Source organism: Vidua macroura, chromosome 5, assembly GCF_024509145.1.
Source record: "Vidua macroura isolate BioBank_ID:100142 chromosome 5, ASM2450914v1, whole genome shotgun sequence".
NCBI classification, from domain to species: domain Eukaryota; kingdom Metazoa; phylum Chordata; class Aves; order Passeriformes; family Viduidae; genus Vidua; species Vidua macroura.
In genome coordinates, this window is record NC_071575.1 from 20,261,814 (window position 1) to 20,277,564 (window position 15,751).

Genomic DNA, 15,751 nt, shown 5'->3' on the forward strand with positions numbered 1-15,751 from the left:
TTGTGTTCCCCCCTGCCTGCTGCTCTTTGCTTACAAGCTGACAGGGATCTCCTGACTTGCGATGTGTCTTTGTGAGAGACCTGAGGACGCCTCACTTGCTCGGCACAGTGAGGCCGAGCAAGCCTCGCTGGAGCCGTGGCAGGGCCGGGGCAGCGAGCCATAAGGCAGTGACTCAGGCAGGTGGCCGGCGCCGCAGGTGTCGGGGCAGGCAGAGCTGGGTACCAAGCTGGCAATCAATAATGCAAAGAGGCTGTCACGTGTCCTTGCTGGCTGTCGCAGGATTCCTCTCTCCCCCCCAGAGTCTGGTTACTTCCAGAGATCAAGTTCCAGCCTCTTGGCTGGTGAATTATTAAACTCCATCAGTGCTCCCTTTGTACCACATCTCTGTCTTCCTGCTGTCCTTCCTTGCTGGTGACAGGCTCTTTCCATCCAGCTGGCTGTGCAGAAGCAGAGTCCTTCAGGACAGAATAACACCTTGTGCTCGCCTTTGCTCCTTGCTTCTCTGTGGGAGAGTGAATAGGCTCCAGAGATGGATCTGTCCTACAGGTCCACCATCTCCATCTATAAGGTGAGTGTTGGCATCAAAGGCTGCTCCTGACTGCGTGTGGGGGACGTGTGGGTGGGAGATGAGTGTTTTCTACCAAAGGCTCCCTTGGGTGAACAGCTGAGGGCTGAATCCATTTGCAGGCTGAACTACAGCAGCTCCTGTGGGCTCTGGGCTGTATTTGGGAGCCAGAGGAGAGGGTGGTGTGGTTCCCAAGGACAGATTCAGGAAGGAGCTGGGCAAGCAGGGTGGTTTGGACGTGGAGCATGAAGGGTGACACACCTTGGTTGCTGGCAGGAAGAAGTTTGATCGGCCATTTTGCCCCTCCTTTGAAAGAGTCTGATCTCATAAATGCTTCCCTACACACATCGGTGTTGAACCAAGGGGAGAGGGCTGACAGAAGTGGGGAATTGCTTATTCCAATCTCTGGTCTTCTCTGTAGTCAATGGATAGTCTTAGATAAATGCAAATAAAAGCAGAGAAGCTGGTTGTCCATCCCTTCTCTTACTAAGTTGCTGAGTCTGGCAGTGCACCACATCCTGGCCAGGAAAGGGTTGTGTTCATGCCTGGATAATAAGCAGTGGCCCTCTGGCTGGCTCTGGGGTGAGGAAAAAGGCTGCTCAGATCCCCTTGCAGTTTCTCCCCTGCCTGCAGCGGGTGTGGGCCTTGGGAGAAAGCCGTCTTCATTTAGGCAACCACTTGGCTCTGCAGTGGGCTACCTTGCCCTCTGGCACGGCCCCTCTCCTGGCTGGCTTGGGAAGGCTAAGGGCAGCTGAAGTTGCTAGCCAGCCCCGATGCAGAGAGCTGGCTGTGCTGGGCTGTACATTGTCTCGGTTCCAGAGCTCCAGAGGGGGCTCTTACCCAGCCAAACCACAGCACAGGGGCCTTGGCCTGCTGAGGTCTCTGGGCACGAGGAAAAATGGTGTTAACGTGCTTCTACATGGCCACAGAGTATCCTGGAGCAGTTCAACCCTGCGCTGGAGAACCTGGTGTACCTGGGGAACAACTACCTGCGTGCCTTCCACGGTGAGTGCGGTCCCACACAGCCAGGGCTCCAGACCACAGTGCTGCATCCAGCCTGGGCACCCCCATCCCCTCACCCAGGACAAGGTTGCTGTCTGCCACCTCTGACATGTCCTGAGCTGCTCTTAACCACTCTTCAGCTCCGGGACCCACTGCTGATGGGGAGAGATGGGGTGCCTGTAGGTGAAGTACCAGGAGTTGGCTGTTCTGTGTGCTGCTTGCTGAAGCTGGTGATGGTGGGAAGGCAGGCTGGGCCCTTACCACCTTTCTCCTCTCCCCACAGCACTATCCAAAGCAGCTGAAGTGTATTTTAAGGCAGTTGAGAAGATTGGGGAGCAAGCACTGCAGAGTTCCACCTCACACATGCTGGGTAAGGCTCTCCTGCACATCATCCTCTCTCCTCTGGTGAGCCACAGTTACCTTTTTTGACCTTCTCCCTTAGGTCGTATACTTCCAGGTACTGGGGCAAGAAAGACAGCTCCTCTAAATGGTGTCTCTGTACCAGGCCCTGTCCAGGTGGTGACAGTCAAATTTATTGTGTGTCCTTGAATATTTCTCACAGTCCCAGCACTCCTCCCTGTATCTCTCTGAGATCAGTGAGTGAGCTCAGCTCCTGTGATGGACCTCTCACAGAAACCAGTCCCTGTTGAGGCATGCTGTCCCCAGAGATGAAATTTTCATCCCGGAGGAAGCATTTTTCTCCTACTTGAGGGTGTGAGGGAAAAACCAGGGAGCATGCACTGACAACAACTGATGGGGTTTTGTCCTCCTGAGCCTGCAACTGGTTGGAATGGTAGCTTGGAGCTGAGGGACTCACACTCAGCAGTGTAAATAACTCTGCAGCCTGGTGGTGACTGCTGAAAACGTGGTCAGGGAACTGCTCCACTGCTAAACATTTTAGCAAAAAGCTTCCAGCAGACGTGCCCTTCTGCAGACTCTTCTTGTCATCTGCACCTCCCAGCTAGCTCCTCTGCTCCCTGTCATCAGTCTCTTCCTTTCCATAGGGCCAAAGCCAGTGAAGTGGGACCGTGCACAGCATTGGAGCAAGTGCTGGAGCTGCCTTCCATAGAACAGCCAGAAATGTGCAGGGCAGCTGGGGAGCCTTTGGGGTTAGAAATGGGGCCTGGAGGGGCTGGGCTGTGGCAGAGCAGAAACCCAGCACCCAGAGCCCATGGCAGAGGTGAGGCTGCCTCTGACACCTGGGGCTGTAGCAGAGCACTGGTCCAGCCATCGGGCTGGAGTAACCCTGCATTGGCAGTGCCTGGGAAGGAAGGCTACCAGGGTGCAGAGAGCAGTGCTTTGTGATACCCCTTGGACTTTCACAGCTGTGTATCATCAGCCTGAGCTGCACACTGCTGGTCTGCCTCCTTAGGCACACAAGAAAATGGCCACAGGACTTTTTCACCTTCTCCTGTCTTTTTCCCCCAAAGGTGAAATTCTGATGGAGATGTCTGACACGCAGAGAATACTGAGCTCTGATTTGGAAGTTGTGGTGAGTGGTTTTCCCAAGGGCTGGTGGAGGTGGAGAATAAAGTGATTTCCTTAAATACAGCTTATCAGCATTTACCATATTCGCCCCATCAGCTGCCCTCACACATGGCTGCAGGCAGGTGCCTGCCTCCCTGCTGCATGTGGCAGAGGAGGGTCACAGGGCTGGCACACCCAGAGCCTGGCTGCCAGTCACTTGCTCTGCACATTTTATGAGCCACCCCTTATCACAATGTATGCAACATCCCATATGATAAAGAGATAAGGGTGATGGCTCCTTCACCTCTTGCAGGCTCAGACCTTCCACGTGGACCTGCTGCAGCACATGGAGAAGAACAGCAAAATGGATGTGCAGTTTATCAGTGTAAGTGATGAACTCCCTTCTCCTCCTCAGCTCTCCTTGTTTCTCTCTCCCTCTCCCCCAAGGGTTTTTGCTTCAACACTTGAGGTGTTTCGTGATTCTTCTCAGCAGGAGATAGGGGTTCTTACTTCCTCCCATCATGGAACAAACTCCACTTGTCAGCTGATAATGGAGAGCTAAAAGAGGGCAGGTGGCTGTTCTTTGTGCAGTGGGACTTGTCAAATGCTTCAGCAGGGCTGAGAGACTCAGCATTCCAAAAGCAGAGTTCCCAGCTTCCCCAAATCACAGGCTTCCCCAAATCCCTGCTTGTCTGTGGGTCCTGTGCTGCTGTGGCCCAGCTGGCCTTGCTGCTGGGTGTGCTGCTGTCACAGAGGAAGACAGAGGCCTTGGGACCCAGGGCTGGGACAGCTGGGTGCCAGTCCTGAGATCTGGAGGTTCATCAGCACTCTTGGGCCATTTAAAATTAAAAGAAAGGCATTATAGAAGAGGTCCAGGTGAAGCCTGATTGCAGGTGAACTCAAATGCCCCACCACCCGTCAGAGCAGGACCCTTGCTGCCTCACAGTGTGGCTGGGTCTCTGGCTCCTTACTGAGCCTGGTTTTTCTCTGTCAGGAGAGCCAGAAGCAGTATGAGCTGGAGTACCAGCGAAGAGCCACCAACCTGGATAAGTGCATGGCAGAGCTGTGGAGAATGGAGAGGGCTCGTGACAAAAATGCCCGGGAGATGAAGGTAAGCAGTGATTGCAGGAAGGGGAGTTGGTAATAAAAACTGGATGATTTCTTGGGAACCAGGGCTGATTTCTCAGCAGCCTTAGCCAAGGGGTTGCCCCAGTGTTCAAAAGGCAGCAGGCTTATCTGGAAAGTAGGAAACTCCTGTTCTACAGGGTGCTACTGACCTGTGGTACTCACTCCTGCCAAGCCTTTTCCTCTTTTAGGAAGCCTCAGGAAGCAAGGACTTAATCCCTGGCACTCTGCTCTAGCTCCTCTCTGCTGCTCCAGCATGGCAAGAGGGCTGGAAAGCTGATAGACATGATGACCCCTTTCAACTCTTCCCCTGAGCCCCCTCTGCTGGATTTTCACTGATCCCTTCCTCCCTTTTTTCCCTGTGACACAGGAGAATGTGATGCGGCTGCGCTCGGAGATGCAGGCATTCCTCTCTGAGAGCCAGAGGGAGGCTGAGCTGGAGGAGAAACGCCGCTACCGCTTCCTGGCTGAAAAGCACCAGATGCTCTACAACACTCTCCTCCAGTTTTACAGCAGGGTACAGCCCTGCCATGCTGGGGAGCAGAGCTGGGGGAGCAGACAGCAGGGCTGGAGCGGGAGTATGCAGGCAGGAGGGAGCCAGGGCTGAGCCATCCCTTAGGTGAAAGATGCATCTCTGCATGGACTGGGCAGGAAACTATTTTGTTTCTTGCTGTGAGGTTCAGGCTGGCTGTATTAGGCTCGGAGAACATGTCTGAGGCTGAGGGTGGTGCTGGCATGGTGTTAGTTTGGTGTGTCAGTGATGGAGGAGGGAAGGGTGCTGTAGGTGTTTATAGCAGGTTCTTTGGGACCAGGGGATATCTGCTGGAGGGTGCCATCCTGGAAATTCCTGCCTCGAGTGAGCTGTTTTGCCATGCCCACAGGCCTAATTGTGGGAGGACCTGGTCTCTAATGCACATGTAAGCCCTAGGCTTCCTCTGTAGCTGGTCTGCTCTGTCCATCACCCCCTCTTCTCTGTTTCTTCCCAGGCTCGGGGCATGATCCAGACCAAGGCACCCCGGTGGAAGGAGCAGCTGGAAGCCAGCCGTAACCCTTCAAACAGCCACTCACAGGGCCTGCTCTCAGCCTCCCACAGCCAGGGGTATCCATCAGGACGGCTCACACCCACCCACCTTGAGATGGTGAGGAGCCCACAGACAGCTTAACCTTGTTTGGTGAAATATTGGAACAGGCCCAGAGTGGTGGTGGATGCCCCATCTCTGGAAACATTCAAGGTCAGGTTAAACTGAGCTGTGAGCAACCTGATCTGATTGAAGACATCCTTGCTCATTTCAGGTGGTTGGACTAGATGGCCTTCAAAGGTACCTTCCAACCCAAAATATTCAATAGTTCCTTGGTGGTGAGGTTACAGGGCAAGACCAGTCCTTGGCCTACCATGGTGCTTGCTGCCTTGTCCAGCTCCAGTGGCCTTTCCTGGCCAAGAGGAAGAGTGGCCTGTGTGTGGGCTGCAATGGACGAATGTGCTGAGTTTGGCTTTCTAAGAGAGACTGCTTATCTCTCAGAGCATCTCCTGCCTAACACAGCCTTCGTGGATGTGTATTCAACCCCCTTTCTTTCCAACAGCCCCAGAGACCCCTTGGGGACTTTGCTTCTTCTATGACTGGGAGTAGATCCAACATCTTCTCTCCAGACCCTCCAGAAATGAGAATGTCTCCTCAGCCAGAGTCTCCCAGGCGGCCACTGCGGAGGACACCATCAGCAGCCAGTATGACCCACATCTGGGAGCAGTGCTGTGGGGAGACACAGGGGCTGGACCTCTGTGGGAAGAGGGTTGGGTTTGGGAAGGTACCACCACTCTACCAGACCACCAGACCTCAGCCATGTTCCTAGGGATGGTGAGAGGATAGTGCCTATGGGAGCTGTACAGGGCAAGGCTGAAGTAGAAAGTGAGCTTAGCCTTCAGGGCAGAGTCCATCCAGGGCATGGCCAGGCTGTGTGACGTGGGGAACGTATGAATGTGCAATTTTCAAGGCTTCTTGAACTACAAGAACTGGTTCTTACAGGAATTCCCATTTTAGTAAAGCACCTTCTCTCATACTACCAGATTAAATATTAGCTTGCCCTATGAAACCCAGCCCCTTAACCCCTGACACACCTGCTTTTCCTTCCTGAGAAATTTCAGCTTAAAGTTTTTACAAGAAGTAAAAAAAGGACAGGGAGAGAGGGAAATTACCCAAATAATTAGAAGTTCTAGCAGGTCAGGAAGAGGACCGTCAGGCAGGGAGGGCATCAGCCAGAGCATGCAGTGCTTATGCTCTAAGCATTTGGCCAGAGAGGACACAGTGCAAAACAAATGGGTTTGGCTTGAGTTGGTTGTCTCCTGCAGGATGCTTACCCTGCTTTTCCCATGCTATGTTTTGCCCTCTCCCTGAAAGGCCATCTGTCCCTACCCTAGAGTAATTACTTGACTGGGAAAGCACTGGTCCCTTTGAGGCGGTGTGGGTCTTGCAGGAGGATGCCAGACTCCAGCCAGACCCTTGGCATGCCTCCCCACAGGTTTGCTCCCTATGGGCCGTACGTCCCGTTCGGGTTCCTTTGGGGAGGCCAGCAGTGGCAGCGAGGGCAGGAAGAGGAGTGGCACAACAAGAGTTCAGGCCATTGTGCCCCACACGACGGGTGCCAACCGGACCCTGCTGCGGTTTGAGCCCGGGGACGTCATCGCGGTGCTGATGCCAGAGGCGCAGAATGGCTGGCTCTACGGCAAGCTGGAGGGCTCATCCACGTACGTGACTCTGCTGCTGTAAATGGGACAGATTCAGGCCTGTTGAGTCTGGAGCTGGAAGGTTAACCCAAAATTATCACCCCCCTCGCCTCCTGGTGTGGCCTGAGCACTGTGTCCCACACACCATCTCAGTGGGACTGCACTGTGTCAGCACTTCAGTGATGGGGGCTCTCCGTTCCAAGAAGATGCAGTGTGGCAGGGCTGGCGTGGATGGGCTGCCTGAGAAACCTCCAGGGGCTTTGGGTGGAAGAGCCAGGGATGCAGTGACCCCCTCCTGGCTTGCATGACTGAGTGACTCCTGTCATGGGATCCAGCTCAGGGCCATGAACTGCTGGAGTTACCTGAGAGGCTTGGCATTTCTTAGCTCACGCTGCAACTGCTGCCACAGCCTCCAGCACAGGCAGGGCATGGAAACTGCTGCACCCAGCACTTACTGAATTATTCCCTGTGGCACTGCCAGCCAACATCTCTGTGTAAAGCCTGCCCCATTCCACACAGGATGTGGTCTGCAGGAATGCTCACAGATGTGAGATGAACAAAAGCAGCACCTTTCTTTGGGTGGCTGTTTCTGGAGTGAAGCTGTGTAAAATTCCTGGACAAGTTTTCCACAGCTTCCTTGTGATTGCAGTTGGTTGGAGTGTCTCTTGCTGGATTGCACCAACATTACTCCCAGGAGCACAAGTTTTGCACAGCTCCCGAGATAAGCGATCCTGCTCCAAGCTCAAGGTCCGTCCCACGATAACCCCTGTGCCCCATCTATGGGTGAAAGAAGTGCAGGAACCTTGTCAGTGGCAAACGTGGCTTGATTGATGTGTGGGATGGGTGCAGATCAGAAGTGTGGATCTGAAGAACCACAAACCATGGTTGCCTGGACCTCATTTGGCTCTGTTCCTGTGCCCTAGGTGTGGCTGGTTCCCTGAAGCTTATGTCAAGCCTTTAGAGAATTCAAGGGAGATGGAGGAGCCAGACACCAGGTAACAGGATGGCAATTGGCCGGGCAGGAGCTCCTGGTACACCACAAATGCCAGTGGGCTTTATTTGAGTGTGCCCCATGGACAGCTGCAGGGCTCCCATGCTGGAGAGCCTGCCAAGAGCCTCACTGTGCCCTGGGACCTCGCAGGCTTCCCTAGGCAGCTCCCATAACCTGTGTAATGTCATCTCAAAGGTTCTTGCAACTGGGCCAGTCCAAGACATGTCTATTTCCTCCAGAGACATCCCATGTTGTGCCAGCACCTGTGCTGCTCCCTGATCCTTGCTCTTTGGCTCCCACCTCACTGTCTTCTCCTTTTGCTCAGGTCCTTCCCGCTGCGAAGCAGTCACAGTATGGATGACATCCTGGACCATCCCAGCGCTCCAACCTCCAGCAATTACTGGCCTGCTGCTGCCCAGCCCAGCTTGCCGAACCCACCTCCCCTCTCGGTGGGTGCCAGCAGTCACCAGAGTGGGGTGGTCACCCCAGTCAATTCTGGCTCCAAGGTGAGTGTAGGAGCAGTGACTGGTGGGTGTGTGTGAAGTGGGCCACATCTGACTTTCATCCTCCAAGGCACACCTTTTCTGCTTTGGCCAGTAGAGGCAGAAAATCACCTTTCTGATGTTGGTGAAGGGACCTGCTGCTTTCCTGAGTCTTTCCTGCTGCTTTCTTACCCAGTCTGTTCATATGCCACCTTGTCTGATGACCCCTGCCAGTCTTCCTGTTGTGTGCAGATCCTCGGTGCCTGGCTTTGCTCCCCCAAGGGACTGCCTTTTGGCCCCTGCCCTTCTCATCTCTCTCTCTTTTTGCTCAGCAGGGACCCTTCAGTTCAGTCCTTTTCTCCATGACCTCCCAGCCTGATTTCTGGTGGCTCCAGGGCAGCACTTCTTTCTGCTAATAGTAGGAACATGGAGTGACCAGGCTGGTCTGGGAGTGGGTGACCAGCTAACAGAGATGCCATCCTTCTTCTCCCTTCAGAGAATGGAGAGGAGTTTCATAGGGTTCCTCTTTTAAATTCAGATGAGGGTTGGCTTAAAGTCACAGCTGGGGAAAAGGGAAAAGCTGGGAGCAAAGGCTGAGGGCACAGCAATATTTGAGAGCCTTAGAACAAGTTGTGTCCAACTCATGGCTTATAGATGGCATACTGAGAAGGAAGTCCTCCAATTACTATTGCTTCCAGCAATAGGGAATTGACTGGGGAGAACCAAGTTAAAGGTGAGGACCTTGGGGAGGAAAGAACAGCACTGCCCATGGGGCATTACTTGCTCAGTCTCACAGAGGCTGGAAAACCTTTTCTATGGTAACTGGTTCCAGGCCAGGGCAAGGTTGCAAGCAATTGAATGTCTCAAAGAACTGAAAACTGCAACGTTAATTACTCTTTTTTTACCCCTTTATGTCCTGCTCTGTGGTTTCAGGTAGCCTCAGGCTGTGCAACACAGGGGAACAGCCTCTGCAGCCTTTCTGTCCCTCTGAGTCACTGGGTTTTCATCCTGCCCCAGGGCTAGGGTGTAGGGATAGACCTGGGATTGAGTCATGAATTATGTACAGCATTTGGAACAGCATGGCAGAGTGTGGAACCTCACTATAAAGGAGGGAAAGACTAATTTGGAAAGATTCAGCCTTGCTTTAAATGTATGCCCAAGACATCCCCCAGCTGAGCCACAAACAAATGGGTGTGACTTCCCAACTGGATGTCAGATAGCCCCGTGTGGCTTTCTTGTCTGCCACCAGAGTACTTTAGCAGGTCAGTTGTCACTGATCTTTCACTATCTACTGGCCAAGAATAAGGACCACAGGGCCTTAGGTCCATCTTTGTCCATCAGGTTTGTCCACTTTTAAGAAATATCTGGTGTAGGGTAGGTAGGTACAGCTCTGGAGCTCCCCATGGAAGCAGGAAGCACGTGAGGCCATGGATGACAGACTTTTTGCCAGGGTATATGGGCAACATGAGGGGGCATCTCTGGCTGTGCTGGAGGGTGAAATGTAGCTCAGACTGTCACTGTTTGCTGTGCTCTTCAGATATGACATTTTGGGGGTCTGAGTAATCTCCTTTCTTCCCCAAAACAAAGATGTCCTAGGGGAGTAAGGAACCTGTAGTATAGGGACAACCCCCCACAACAAAATTCAGGGTATTATCTACAGTGGGGAATTTGTGGGCTTTTGCAAAGCATGATTGAATAAGGAGTCAGAGCCCTGTTAAGAGGACTTGGGCTCCTAACTCACCTAAGTGTTTTGTGAAATCTTCCTCCATGTGTGCAGTGTCTCCTGCCCCACTTTTCTCTCTCCATTCCCTACTCCAGATTTCTCACTGCTGCTTTTCTTTTCACTGCAGAAATCAGGAGTATTTGACCAGCCACCTGAACTCTTCCCACGGTAAGATGTGGAACTCCACTCTAGAATAATCTGACAGAAGGGACTATTACTACAATGCTATTATTATTTAATCTTTTGGATTATCAAATGTGGGAGGAACAAGGAAGTGTCTGGGGAAAAGCAATGCACAGCCTTCCTTCCAGGACAGGAGGCAGAGGTGGTCCATTCGGGCCTCTGCTGACTGGGAAGGTCCTACCCTGGCTCAGATAAAATGAGGTAGGACCTGAGCACCCTGAACACATGTCCAGACCCACATGCTCCTTCCCGTCCATCCTGGAAGGGTCACAATAGCAGCTCGCAGCCTGAGTGTGGAGCTACACGACTGTGCATCTCTGCCTGCTTGGAAAGGCCTGAGGCATAAAAGGACGTGGGTTTGAGTTCTGATGAGTCAGGTCTGTGGGGATGAGGGGTTTCTTCCCCCTGCAGCTGGGTTGGTGTCTCCATGTTTCTGGGGTGGTGCTGTGTGCTTTCTGGCCTTTTTCTGCTCCCTGACTCCTTGCTTGGAGGGCTGGTGTACACTCTGCAAGTGTAGAGTGCTATCATGAGGGACAGCCATGTGCTAGTGTACCTTCTTCATTCTTTGGAAGAAGGAGGGTGAGGAGCCCTCAGGAGAGCCTAAGGGGAACCACATGGGAATATGCAGCAGGATGTGTTAAGGATGGAGAAAACATACTCAGGAATGAGCTTTACCACGCTCTCCTCCCTGGCATGTCGGTGACTGCAACAGGACTAAAGTGGCCTTTGCTTGGTCACAGACATCCCTGCATGGCATTTGCAGACTTTCTGATGGTTGCCTGTTTCCTTTCCCATTCCAGAGGTACCAACCCCTTTGCCACAGTCAAGCTGCGCCCCACAGTCACCAACGACCGCTCGGCACCCATCATCCGATGAAACAGGGCTGTGGGCAGTGAAGAATTTCAGCAGAGAAGGAGGAGGAGAGTGATAGTGCTGTGACCTCCATCTGGGCAGTTAACCTAGTGCTACCACTCAAGGAGTGAACTCTCTTTTCCCCTCCCATACCTCTGGGACAATGGGACCCATCTCACCTGGGTACCTGGTGTGCTTTAGCCAGAAGCAGATCTCTGCTGCCCTTTCTGGATTGATCCCTGCTTCCCTCCCCTTGTGGTGTTACTGTACTTGAGTGGGAGGAGCAGTCTGGTGTTACTGGTGCTGGTGGCCTGGGAGAGGGGATGGTGCTGGAGCTAGAGGTAGGGCTGGCTGAGAAGGACTGTCATCAAACAGTTTCTTTGCCACCAGAAGAACAAACCCCAAAAGAGAAGGCTACAAGAAAGCTTCCAGTGATGTGGTCCAGCTGACAGGGTCTGGTCTTGGCCTCTTTGACAACTGTCTCCATTTGTAGCAGCACCTGCCTCTTCTCACCCCAGGTGCAGCCCCTCACCTTGCTGGGCAGTGCTGGGGCAAGGCAGGGGCAGGTGACAGTGTCCAGCACCATTGCCCGGTTCCTTCATGTACTGTCCTGTGGAAAATATATGGGTTTTTTTAAAATAAAATGGAGAATGTATCTTCTGTGTGCATTTCAGTGGCTGGGACATCAACTCAGTCACAGGATGCAGGGGGAGGACAGGCGCTCCACACCAGCACTGGGGTCATGATGGCTGCCCACGGTTGTGGTGTTGGACACTGCAGTGCCATGAGTCCAGATGGGGCAGCCACCAGCCCAGGGGTCTGGGGTGGATGTGGAGGGCACCGGGAGGGCTGCACTGCCCGTTCTTGGCTGCTCCCCTGAGTGCCCCTGTCTGTCCTGTTGCCGGAGGGCAGCAAGGACCTGTGGCCCCCTTCTCATCACCCACTGCTGGAACGTGTGTCCTGGGCATTCCCCTAGGGCCTGTGGGGGCCTCACCAATCTGGGAATACCCTGTGTGTGCTGGGGGAGCCCTCACAGGAGAGGCAGCGTGAGTGAGGGATGGAGCGCTAGCAATGGCCAGGGCTTAGCTGATTAGCCTTATTAATAGACATTAAACCCTGGCTGTGAGTATGGCCAAGCCCCCGCCGCCCCCCTGCTGCTGAGGGGCTTCAGGGGTTTACAGCCCAGGCCTTTTCCTCCCCAAAACCCCACCTGGGCTGAGCCCCAGCCCCCTCCCTGGAAGGAAAAGAGTTCCCCCACGAGTGGCCAGAGAATGCTTGGTCCCAAGCACCTGCCAGACCTCCTCCTGTGAGTCAGCCACCGGGGAGGTTGGTTTTGAGGGGGAGTTATTGAGCTGCCCGGGGTGGGCAGGATCTGGCAGTTTGAGTCATGGCTGGCAGTGATTCCTTGGCTGCTCCATCTTGTTTCACTTCTCTGCTGGGCACATGCCCTGCAAAACTGTGCCACCGCTTCTCCATCGTGGCTGGCAGCTGAGGAAGCTACAAAAGCAGCTGCTTTACTTATTTTGCACCTCACTGAATCACAGGCACACAGTCTCCTCCTCCACTGCCTCCCTCCCCAGCACCCCTCACCCTCACTCCACTTCTTTCCGTCTTCATCCCTCCAACTGAATCTATCCCTGCCAGCCTGTCCTGCTCTGCTGGGGAAAACGCAAGGAGCCCCTGGGCAGTGGGATTACCAGGGGATTCGGCCTGTGGCAGGCAGCCACCTCGTCCCCATTGGCTGGAAAAGCCTCTTAAAAGTGGAGAAGTGCTTTCTGCCCGCTCAGCACCCGCTAGTCTCTGCCGACCTGAAACCATAAGCAGCTCCTGACCCACATCTACACTGGGGGTGCCGTGGGACATTGCTTGCACCCACAGGAGGCAAGGGAGTGCCCCACATAGGGTGTGCCCCCAGATCTGCCACAGACAGCTTTGCTGGGCATCACTGGAACTGGAGGGAAGCAAGCTGAGAGGGGGGTTAGCTGTCTTGTGAGGACGTAGTTCTCCGAAGGAAGGAGCGGAGCCCAAGAGACTGCTTGACAGGTGCTAGGTTCCTGCAGGCATTGTCCTGTGCCCACCATGGAGAGAAGATCCAGCAGGACCATCTAACCAGGCACGTCATCCAGAGCCGGGAGTGCCAGCCAGTGGGAGAAGGAAGCGCTGTTGAGGGATCTGCTCAACTCTTGGAGGCTCAGCTTGTGCTCGGGAGGTCATTGCTTCATTGCACAGGTCAGTGCTGTGGAGGCATGCTTGCACCCTCGCTCCAGCAGCTGATAGGAACAATTAATCTGGGCCTGCATTCATTTAATTCTCTAACAAATGCTTTCCCAGGGGGTTGTCTGTGGGTTGGAGAGGCTGGTGGCATGAATCGTGGGCCTTGCACTCAATAAATAGACTCCCCACCCCATCTGTACTGCGTGGAGGCACTAAGAGCATTTATGTGGACCCTCCTGGGTGCAGCTTGTCTAGCACAGTGGGGATTTTCTGGGCATTATCCAGCACTGGCTGCACTGTGCTCTGTGTGTGTCCAGGGACTGGCAGCCACAGCTGAACCTGCTGTGGTCTTCACCCTTCCAACCTGGGCTTGTGCCTCCTGGTGTCAGCACAAGTCTTCTTGCAGCCACCTGCAGCAAGTTCTGTTGGCAGTGCCTGCTCGGCCCACCTTCCTGTGATGCACGGGGAAGGGCATGTGCCCATGCTGATGAGCTTTTAGGTGCATGTGAACTCACACGCAGTGTTTTTATATGTGGATAAAGCTCCTTAACTGGGAACAAAATGATAGTGAGCTGTAGAGTGTGCAAAGGCAGGTGCAGGGTATGTGGTGTGACCGCGGTGAGCAGACAAGCATGTGTGTCATGGTATTAGGAAGGAGGCAGCTCTGAACTGCCTGGCTCACAGCTGGGATAAATCTCCAGCAGGGGCATATTGGCCTTGGAGGCACCCCCACAGGTGAGCTCCTCTGGTGCACCCCATCATTTTCAACCAACATCTAGCTGCAGGCAGGTAAAAGTGCTTTCATGCTTTGCTATGCAGTTCTGTAGCACTGAGCAAGTGGCTCTTGCAGAGGTGCCCTCCAGCTCCAAACTCAAACAAGTAATCACAGATATATGTCTCATGTGCTCTTCAAAATCAGATACCATGGGCCCATCATTGACAGGCAGCACTCCAAAATCTCTGAAGAGCATGTCACAGACAGACAAATATTTTCTTGCTAGGATGCTGGCAGGGAGCAGCAGGGTTGAGGGAAAGATGGATCGCAGTGGTTTGATTGATTCATTTAATTTGCGGTGCAGGATGATCTCAAGAAAAGCAAGGCTGGGAGAGGGGCTTGGATACAATATCTCAGGCTACGTTTGGTGGCAGCTCTTACTTGAAGTAGCTACGTGCAGCAGATGGTGCAGTGGTGGAGCACCAGCAATGACTGAGAAATCAGTGTGCTTTGGCAGCAGGTCACCTTTTGTACCGCTGCATCTATCTTGTCAGTCAGCTGGAGCTGGGACAGGAGCAGTGAGCAAAATGGCAGAAACTGAGTGAGGCTATTCAGTCTGGCTGTCAGGGTGCCAATGATCCAGAAAACACCAGAAAGGGTGAGATGGGGGAGGTATGAGTAGCTGGAGAGTGTATCATTATTATTTTCTTCCTTGTAGGGATTCCTTGCCTTAAAAAATCTTTATAGCCCCCAGTTTTCAGTCCATGTTTCTGTCCCTTGCCACAGTCCCTGAGAACTGGGCTGGGAGGGAGAGATTAGAGTAGCCTGTGCTGGCCTCAGTGGCTCAACCCAAGAGCTGATAGGAAACAGCCATCCAGAAGAGTTACCCCAATCCATAATCAGAGATTATAATTCAGCTCCTTTTTTTGTGACTCACAGCATCTTGAAAGTTTGGAGAGCTCTGCTGCAGGGACCCATGGTGGTGGCAGGCATCTGAGTGCTGCACTCTGTTTTCTTCTCCTGGAGAGGAGATGGAGGGCTATGGCTGAAGGTGGCTGTGGACTAAGACCACTTGTGCCAAGTAAGGGCCCTCTGCCTGGGGTCTGCCCAAGCTTGTGCCATCCACACTTTTGTCTAAAGGATTTGCATTTCTCTGATATTCAGAGCAACAGTAACTATGGGAATCAGCTCAACTCATCCCTTTGCATGGAGGATACCAAGAACTTCAGGGACTTCCTTGAGAAACGCACCCAGATCCAAAGCTCCCAGGTTCTAGATATGTGTGTCACATCCATAAGACAGTCCCTGTCTCCTCGGCACTCTCTAGTCCATATGTGACTCCTGGCATTTCCCACAACTGCTGGTGCTGAGAGATGAGGATGCTGCTGCCATCTTGCAGTCCTTCAGCTGACAGATCTGGGCAGGAGAGAGGACCCTTGCTAGGAGTGTGCTGCCAACAAGACAATGATAGCAGACAAACCAGACCCAAAAAAGCCTAACCCAGGCATGGTGAATGCCTGTCTAATCTACTTGGGAGCATCTCTACTGTAAGTCCAGTGATGGCTTTGCATACAGGTGTGAAAATAATCCTGGCTGACAAAGAAACTGGCCAATGGTACTGGAAGGGGCAGAAACCTGGTACCTAAGGGAGAAATTAAAAACATACCCATAGCAGTCAGCTGGAGCAAAATTCCTGGGCAGCTTAAGAGCCCT

The 15,751-nt window shown here is 53.3% G+C and overlaps 1 protein-coding gene across 3 annotated transcripts; it reads left to right on the forward strand.

Annotated features, from left to right (window-relative positions):
* Positions 1-311: 311 nt before the first annotated feature.
* On the forward strand, positions 312-11,764 carry BAIAP2L2 (BAR/IMD domain containing adaptor protein 2 like 2). 3 transcript variants are annotated; one of them, XM_053978125.1, is made up of 14 exons: positions 312-568; positions 1,495-1,570; positions 1,851-1,937; positions 2,998-3,059; positions 3,348-3,419; positions 4,029-4,145; positions 4,530-4,676; positions 5,146-5,298; positions 5,741-5,882; positions 6,674-6,899; positions 7,802-7,873; positions 8,195-8,375; positions 10,202-10,242; positions 11,058-11,764. In XM_053978125.1, the coding sequence occupies exons 1-14, from the start codon at positions 530-532 to the stop codon at positions 11,131-11,133; spliced, it is 1,491 nt and encodes a 496-aa protein (XP_053834100.1). In that variant the 5' UTR covers positions 312-529; the 3' UTR covers positions 11,134-11,764. The 3 variants fall into 3 exon arrangements, with proteins under 3 accessions (XP_053834100.1, XP_053834101.1, XP_053834102.1); XM_053978126.1 differs by lacking the exon at positions 7,802-7,873; XM_053978127.1 differs by lacking the exons at positions 312-568; positions 1,495-1,570 and having other exon boundaries at positions 1,918-1,972.
* Positions 11,765-15,751: the final 3,987 nt, after the last annotated feature.

Excerpts from the sequence above, each read along its gene's own strand:
- BAIAP2L2 (XM_053978125.1), top strand. The coding sequence starts at position 530 with ATGGATCTGTCCTACAGGTCCACCATCTCCATCTATAAG. Across the intron at positions 3,060-3,347 it reads GCTCTGATTTGGAAGTTGTG|GCTCAGACCTTCCACGTGGA; the intron begins GTGAGTGGTTTT and ends CACCTCTTGCAG. Across the intron at positions 6,900-7,801 it reads AAGCTGGAGGGCTCATCCAC|GTGTGGCTGGTTCCCTGAAG; the intron begins GTACGTGACTCT and ends CCTGTGCCCTAG.